The sequence below is a fragment of the Thamnophis sirtalis genome, unplaced genomic scaffold (assembly GCF_051295495.1).
Source record: "Thamnophis sirtalis isolate CommonGarterSnake01/CBP01778 unplaced genomic scaffold, rThaSir2_p1.2 scaffold_2, whole genome shotgun sequence".
NCBI lineage: Eukaryota > Metazoa > Chordata > Lepidosauria > Squamata > Natricidae > Thamnophis > Thamnophis sirtalis.
Window position 1 is genome coordinate 33,773,411 of NW_028261382.1, and position 8,539 is coordinate 33,781,949.

At 47.8% G+C, this 8,539-nt stretch overlaps 1 protein-coding gene across 1 annotated transcript; it reads right to left on the minus strand.

Moving 5' to 3' along the window:
- Nucleotides 1-2,255: 2,255 nt before the first annotated feature.
- On the minus strand, nt 2,256-4,475 carry TOR4A (torsin family 4 member A). The gene is given in 4 exon segments (XM_087704707.1): nt 2,256-3,214; nt 3,217-3,360; nt 3,363-4,016; nt 4,019-4,475. Coding segments are annotated over 4 exon segments (1,263 nt in total). The 5' UTR covers nt 4,419-4,475; the 3' UTR covers nt 2,256-3,149.
- Between the last annotated feature and the right edge of the window lie 4,064 nt (nt 4,476-8,539).

The following is an 8,539-nucleotide window of genomic DNA, read 5'->3' on the forward strand; positions in this document are numbered from 1 at the left end:
ATCTGGGCCTTCCCGTGTTCTGCGTGGTCCCAGATGTGTTCTGTGTTCTTTATTTTTCCTTGAAGACATTTCACTTCTCATCCAAGAAGCTTCTGCTGTTCTGAGTGAATGGCAGATCACGGGAGGATTGATATTCCTTGCATCTGGTCGTTAGTCCTCTTTCGGAGAAATCATTGAGGCCACTTGGAGGTTTCTCTGTGCCCTCAAGGATGGCCTGAATAGTGCAAATGGGTATGGGACTTCCTTAGGACAGTGCCTGTTTCCCCCCAAGGCTTTTAGAGACAGGAGATGGCCTCATCATTTCCATCCTTCCCTCCCTTTACTTCTTCCTCCCTCTCTTCTTTCCTAATATTATTGCTGTGGCTTTAGACTTACTCATTCCCTCCTCTTTCTTTCTTTCTCTTTCCTCCCTCCCTTCCTTTCCTCCCCTTACTTCTTCCTTTCTTCTTTCCTAATATTATTGCTGTGGCTTTAGATGTCCTCCCTTCTCTTTCTTTCTTTCTTCTTTCTTTCTTCTTTTCTTTCTTTCTTCTTTCTTTCTTTCTTCCTTTTCTTTCTCTCTCTCTCTTCCTTCCTTCCCCTTCCTTCTTCCTTCTTTCCTAACATTATTGCTGTGCTTTAGACTCCCTCCCTTTCTCTTTCTTTCTTTCTTTCTTTCTTTTCTTCTTTCTTTCTTTCTACCTTTCTTTCTTTCCTTTCTCTCTTTCCTTCCCTCCTTCCCTCCCTTACTTCTTCCTTTCTTCCTTCCTTTCCTAACATTATTGCTGTGGCTTTAGATTTCCTTCCTTCCTCTCCTTCCTTCTTTCTTTCCCTCTCTCCTTCCTTCCCCTTCCTTCTTGCTTCCTTCCTTCCTAACATTATAGCTGTGGCTTTAGATTCCCTTCTACCTATCTTCCTTCCTTCCTTCCTTCCTTCCTTCCTTCCTTCCTTCCTTCCTTCCTTCCTTTTCTTTCTCGTTCTCTCGCTCTCTTTCCTTCCTTCCCCTTCCTTCTTCCTTCTTTCCTAATATTATTGCTGTGGCTTTAGAATCCCTTCTTTCTATCTATCTTCCTTCCTTCCTTCCTTTCTCTTTCTCTCTCTCTCTCTTTCCTTCCTTCCCCTTCCTTCTTCCTTCTTTCCTAATATTATTGCTGTGGCTTTAGATTTCCTTCCTTTCTCTCCTTCCTTCTTTCTTTCCCTCTCTCCTTCCTTCCCTTCTTGCTTCCTTCCTTCTTTCCTAACATTATTGCTGTGGCTTTAGACTCCCTTCTATCTTCCTTCCTTCCTTCCTTCCTTCCTTCCTTCCTTCCTTCCTTCCTTCCTTCCTTCCTTCCTTCCTTTTCTTCGCGTACGCAAGCAACAACTCTTTTTCCAGCAAGAAACAGATCTGGAAAAGGAGCCAGATGTTGCTGCTGACTATGCAATGGCTTAGCAAAGGGTGGCCAGGTAAGGGTGAGATGAAGAGGAACGCTAGGGATGACTTCTGTATGCCGGAGGGCTTTGTTAGAATCACCGCCTTCTCCCATCAACTCAACTTTCAAAGGGAAAAAATTAATTTAGCGGGGTTTGGTTGCCTTCTCAGGCTGAATCTTATTTTCCTTTCTTTGAGTGCCAGGTTCTTTCAGGGGGGAAAAGTGGGTGATTTCCCAGAGGTGATTAATACCAGCAGGTGCTATGAATCTTAGCTCCTCACTCACCTTATCCCAGGTAACAGAAAATAACAGAATAACAGAATTGGAAGGGACCTTGGAGGTCTTCTAGTCCAGCCTCTTGCTGAAGCAGGAAACCCTACACCACTTCAGACCAAGGGTTGTCCAACATCTTCTTTAAAAGTTCCAGTGTTGGAGCATTCACAACTTCTGGAGGCAAATTGTTCCACTGATTAATTGTTCTAACTGTCAGGAAAATCCTCCTTAGTTCTAAGGTGATTCTGTCCTTGATTAGTTTCCACCCATTGCTTCTTGTCCTGCCCTCAGTGCTTTGGAGAATAGCTTGACTCCCTCTTCTTTGGGGCAGCCCCTGAGATATTGGAAGGCTGCTATCCTGCCTCCCCTAGTCCTTCTCTTCACTAGACTAGCCATGCCCAGTTCCTTTAACCGTTCTTCATATATGTTAGCCTCCAGTCCCCTAATCATCTTTGCGGCTGTTCTCTGCTAGAGAGAAAATCCCTCAAGGCCAAAGAAAGGATCTTACTCTGGATGAACTGGAAGGATGTCCACCCTTTTCACTGGTCACATCTGAAAGATGCAGCTCCAGAAGAAATAGACAAACCGACATGAATCACATTCTGTTTATTGTGGCTCTCGGCTACGTGGTTTGCAGAAACAACGTGTCCGAACGAGGGGAGAGCGGGAAGGATTGGTTTATTCCCCTCGCTCTTGAAGCCCCACCCATTCTGATTTAACCCCACCCACTCAGCCTCACCCACCTTCCACCACGCCCCCTTTCCCCCCCAAAAAGGTAGCCCTCAACTTACAATCCTTCGTTTTGCCACCATTCCAAGTTACGATGGGGAAAGGGGAAGGGGGTGATTTATAAGTCCTCATACGTGCAATCGTTGTAGCATCCCTTGTAGTCATGTGATCAAAATATGGGCACTTAGCACCCGGCTGGTGCTTTGATCACCTGACTCCCAGGGTTGGGTGTCAGTGAGGCAGAAGAACAGCTGGAGCCTGTTCCCAGTGTGCGCATGAGCAGAGTGGCCAGATGAAGGGAAGAGCTAAGGAACAGGGGTCAACTTGGGAGGAAGACCACAAGTGGATGGTGAATGGCCCCTCCCAAAGGGAATAAAAGAGGGGAGAAAGGGGAGTGGAGTTTGCAGGAGACCATTAGTTCATTTCATTGGTTCGTGACTCTCTGAGACTCCTTGCCAAGTTTTGCAGATGTCAGCCTGGCAGCTCTCCAAGCCAGAGAAGGTCTGTGACTATAAATCCCTCCCTCGAAAGACTTCGCCGGATATGAATGAGCAGAATTCACAGTCAATGAATAAAAGGGTTTTTTGTCGGGACAAGGAGTTGGCTTCAGGCTCTGGGGAAGCCTCGGCCAGATCACAGGTGACCAGCGCGATGCCGCAACGGTTGTGTGACCAATGGTCACAAGTCACTTTTTTCAGTGCCGTTCCAACTTCGGATGGTTCACTGTCGTAAGTGAAGGACTGCCCGCCTCTATCCTTATAGGAGATTGACCTTGCCGACCACCTGTTTACAACCAGTTCTTCCGAATTCCTTCCCTGCTTTTTGTAATAGCTGAGCTGGCCAGCCAAGACTTCGATGTGACTTGCGTTGGGGTAAATCCCTTCGCTCATCATCTCCTCGTAGAAGCAGCTCAAGATGTGGGTTTTCTCCCAGCACCCGAAGGGAACGATCTCCACCCCAGTCCAGAAGGGTGGACCTCACTCAGGAGGGGCCGAAGAGCGGCCTGAAGCTCTTCCAGATCCTTCGGAGGCAGCAACGAGTCGTCAGAAACGTTCTGGAGGAAGTGGCGGGTGATCTCCTCGCCGCCCAGGTTGCTGATGAGAATGTAGACAGCGTTGAGGTACTCGTTCGTCTGGTTCTTCTGGAAAAACCCACCCAGGGTCTCCAACAGAGTGTCGGGCATGAATTCCACCTCGTCCAGGATAAACACGGGGATGATTTCTTCCATTTCAGCTTGAGCCACCATGTCTCCAATGGTCTCCGATAGCTCCAGTTGGCAGGTGGAGACGGAGCTTTCGGCAGGGCAGTGATGCATCGTGAAATAATGGAGCACGGAACGGGGTCCCATCACCGACCGGAAGTGCTTGGCTAGAAGCCAGCCGAGATGGCTCTTGCCAACGCCGCTCGGGCCGTTGAAGGAGATGACTAACGGCTTGTTATGGACGTGGGTGGCCAGGTAGTCTTTCAGCAACCCCATGACCCTCTCGATGACCACGGGCTGCCCGAAAACCTCCCGAGCCATGGTCTTCTCCAACCCATCCAGGTCGTACTTCATGAGGTTGTCGTCCAGGTTCTCGATGGCGTTGAGGATCTGGAAGCAAATGATGGCCACGAACAAGAGAGGAACTTGGTGGCTCTGCTCCGATGCTCGGTGGGCAGGTATTTCCTCGAACTCTCCGGATATAACACTCGGGGGTTCGTTGTTTTCTTCTTACGCCGTTTGGGCTTGGCCACCGAGAATGGGCCAGCAGGGTCGAAAGTGAAATACTGGGAACTGTTGAAAGATGCTTGGTTGGAGACACTGGCTAATTTGCTTTTCCCCAGGGAAAGCTGCCTCTGAAGAAGTTTCTCTCCGGGCAAGTAGCATTTTTTTAAAGCATGGGCTGTCCTCCGAAGGCGAACTACAGCCCGCACTGGGGAGGACATCAAAGAAAGCTTCTGTGGACTTTTCGCGGGGCTCTTCCGGCTTTCCATCGCGACGTCTTCCTGCCGGTTCGATTGTTCTGCAGAGAGAGCGAAGGACATATATTTATTTTTTTAAATTGTCATTTGTTTTATTTAGTTTGTCGAACATGGACGAGATGACAGGTATAAGTATGAACGTGGACGTGAACAAAAGAGATGAGTACAAGTAAATGGGGACAGTCGGACAGGGATGGAAGGCACGCTGGTGCGCTTATGCACGCCCCCTTTACGGAGCTCTCAGGAATGGGGTGAGGTTCACGGTTAGACAGTTTGAGGTTGAAGCTCAAGATGTGGGTTTTCTCTAGCAACCCGAAGGGAACGATCAGACAGACAGACAGACAGAGACAGACAGACAGACAGACAGATAGTTAGATAGATTAGATAGATAGTAAACACACAGAGAGAGAGAGACAGCCAGACACATGGATAGGTAGGTAGGTAGGTAGGTAGGTAGGTAGGTAGGTAGATGATAGATAGATAGATAGATAGATAGATAGATAGATAGATAGATAGATAGATAGATAGATAGATAGATAGATAGATAGATATGGGTGGATGGATAGATGGATGGATAGATTAGATAGATAGATAGATATAGATAGATGACAGACAAAGACAGACAGACAGATAGATAGATGATAAATCAATAGATAGATAGATAGATAGATTGATTGATTGATTGATTGATTGATTGATTGATTAGATAGATAGTAAACACAGAGAGAGACATAGATAGAGACATGGATACATAGATAGTAGACAGACAGATAGAGAGATAGATGATAGACATAGATAGACAAACAGATAGATGATAGACAGACAGATGGATAGATAGATAGTAGGCAGAGAGATGATAAACAGACACAGGGACAGATAGATAGATAATAGACAGATAGACAGAGACACAGATACATAGATGATAGACAGACAGAGAGATAGATAGATGATAGACACAGAGACAGATAGATAATAGACAGACAGACAGATCGATCGATCTCTGTTCTCTCTCTCTCTCTCTGAAGTGATGGACAGATGAGAGAAAGAAGAGAAAAAATGAAATGGATTAGAGTACACCGTTTCTGTCATTCCTCCCCACCCCTCGATGGTTTTCCAAAGTTGGGCGCAGGGGACCAGCTCTTTCAGGAGCTTAGCACTCCGACTGAAGCCTCCCCTGCAATCAAGACCTGGCACCTGTGATAGAGCAGCATTCCCTCGAGGCTGCCCAGGACGGGCACACTTTCTCCTCTCCCTAAGATCCCGCAACAAAGAGAGAGGCCTGCCAGGCTGGCAAACATCTGGATGGTCATTCTATGGTCTTCCCTGCCCTCTGCTGGTCAGCTGCATTTCTGCAGCCCAGCTGGGGTAGCTCTGGGAGTACACAGGTGAGTTAATCTGTAAAGGATATTGAGACTCTAGAAAGAGTGCAGAGAAGAGCAACCAGGATGATGAGGGACTGGAGGCTCAAACAGACGAAGAATGGTTGCAGGAACTGGGCATGGCTAATCTAGGCAAGAGAAGGACCAGGGGAGACAGGATAGCAGTCTTCCAATATTTGAGGTCCTGCCACAGAGAGGAGGAGGGGGATCAAGCTATTTTCCAAAGCACCTGAAGGCCAGACAAGGAACAATGGATGGAAACTCATCCAGGAGAGATTCAACCTGGAAATAAGGAGGAATTTTCTGACAGTGAGAACAATCAACCCATGGAACAGGAGTTGCCTTCGGAAGTTTTGGGAGCTTCATCCCTGGAGGCTTTCAAGAAGAGACTGGACTGCCATCTGTCAGAAATGGTGCAGGGTCTCCTGCTTGGGCAGGGGTTGGACTAGATGACCTACAAGGTCCCTTTCAACTTTGTTAATCTGTAAAGGATATTGAGACTCTACAAAGAGTGCAGAGACTGGAGACTAAAACATACGATGAACAGTTGCAGGAACTGGGTATGGCTAGTCTAGTGAAGAGAAGGAGCAGAGGAGACATGATAGCATCTTCCAATATTTGAGGGAGGGGCTGCCACAGAGAGAAGGAAGGGGGACAAGCTATTCTCCAAAGCACTCAAAGGCCAGACAAGGAATAATGGATGGAAACTGACCAAGGAGAGATTCAACCTGGAAATAAGGAGGAATTTTTCTGACAGTGAGAACAATCAACAGAAGTTGCCTTCGGAAGTTGTGGGAACTTCATCCCTGGAGGCTTTCAAGAAGAGACTGGACTGCCATCTGTCAGAAATGGTGTAGAGTCTCCTGCTTGGGCAGGGGGTTGGAGTAGATTACCTCCAAGGTCCCTTCCAACTCTGTTATTCTATTCTATTCTATTCTATTCTATTCTATTCTATTCTATTCTATTCTATTCTATTCTAAAGATGCCTTTAGAAGTTGTGGAAGCTTCCAAGAAGAGACTGGACTGCCATCTGTCAGAAATGGTGCAGGGTCTCCTGCTTGGGCAGGGGGTTGGAGTAGATGACCTCCAAGGTCCCTTCCAACTCTGTTATTCTATTCTATTCTATTCTATTCTAAAGATGCCTTTAGAAGTTGTGGAAGCTTCCAAGAAGAGACTGGACTGCCATCTGTCAGAAATGGTGCAGGGTCTCCTGCTTGGGAGGAGGGTTGGACTAGATGATCTCCACGGTCCCTTCCAACTCTGTTATTCTATTCTATTCTATTCTATTCTAAAGATGCCTTTAGAAGTTGTGGAAGCTTCCAAGAAGAGACTGGACTGCCATCTGTCAGAAATGATGCAGGGTCTCCTGCTTGGGTGGGGGGGTTGGACTAGATGACCTCCAAGGTCCCTTCCAACTCAGTTAATCTGTTAGAATCCATTAAAGTAGAGCTTCGTCTTAGGTCTCTGCATGCATGTGTGTTCCATGCGCAGCACCTTCTCCCAAGCAGCCTGTGTCCTACACGCCACAACTCAACAACCCCAGCAAGGCAGACGGAGCAATAGCAATAGCAATAGCAGTAGACTTATATACCGCTTCATAGGGCTTTCAGCCCTCTCTAAGCGGTTTACAGAGAGTCAGCATATTGCCCCCAACAATCTGGGTCCTCATTTTACCCACCTCGGAAGGATGGAAGGCTGAGTCAACCCTGAGCCGGTGGGATTTGAACCGCTGAACTGCTGATCTAGCAGTAGCCTGCAGTGCTGCATTTAACCACTGCGCCACCTTGGCTGTTTCCCTTCATCGTTCCTCTTTCCCATCTTCTATAACCCAACTTTGTTGTATTTGTTGTGTACGGTGACAAAAAAGGCTACGTATATTTGTCTTCCACGGCCTGTAACGACGAGACAATGAATTTCGCAGGAATCTCACCGACATGTGCCAACAAAGCCTCTGGCTCCTATACTGGGTCACCCTTAGCTGGCTTGTGAAAGCCTGCGTCAATCTCCCGGCTGCCGAGATTGCATCGGGCAATTCTCTCTGCTTCAGAATGCTCGCCCCGATAATTATTAACTTGGATTCCTGAAGAGGGGGGGGGGAGGCGGTTTGGAAGAACTCAACAAACCAGTTGTATCTCATTCTGGGATTGCCAGCGGCCCAGAGCTGTCTCTTTCGGTACAGAAGGAGAAAGGGACTAAGGATCCGTTCGAATTTGGGCTCGTTCAATTCTCAAAACAGGAAAAAAAATAAAGGTGACGGGCCCTTCGTTCTTGACGTAGCGACTCGTTTAGCGGCTGTTCAAAGTTGCGACGGCGCTTAACCACCGTGGCAAGAGCAGGGACACCGTGCCTCGCTGAACGACGGGCATTCCGGGGCTCGTTTGCGGTCGTCGGCCGAGACAGCCTGCGTTTCTTTGCAACACCGCAAATGGCTCAAAGTTTGATTTGCGTTTTATTGAAACAGCGTTTATTTCCCCCACCCCACCCCACCCCCAAAAATTGCCAATTACCCCCACTAGACCGATTAGATCCCACAGATTAGGCCTCCTCCGAATTCCATCTGCCGGCCAGTGTCAACTGGCGACTACCCGGAGGAGAGCCTTCTCTGTGGCTGCTCCGACCCTCTGGAACGAACTCCCCATGGAGATTCGAACCCTCACCACCCTCCAGACCTTCCGCAAAGCCCTCAAAACCTGGCTGTTCCGACAGGCCTGGGGCTAAAGAGCAGTTGCCCCCACCCTGAATTGGTATGACTGTTGTGTTTTAATTATGCATTGTTTTTTATGTCGTTTAAATTCTTGTTTGTAT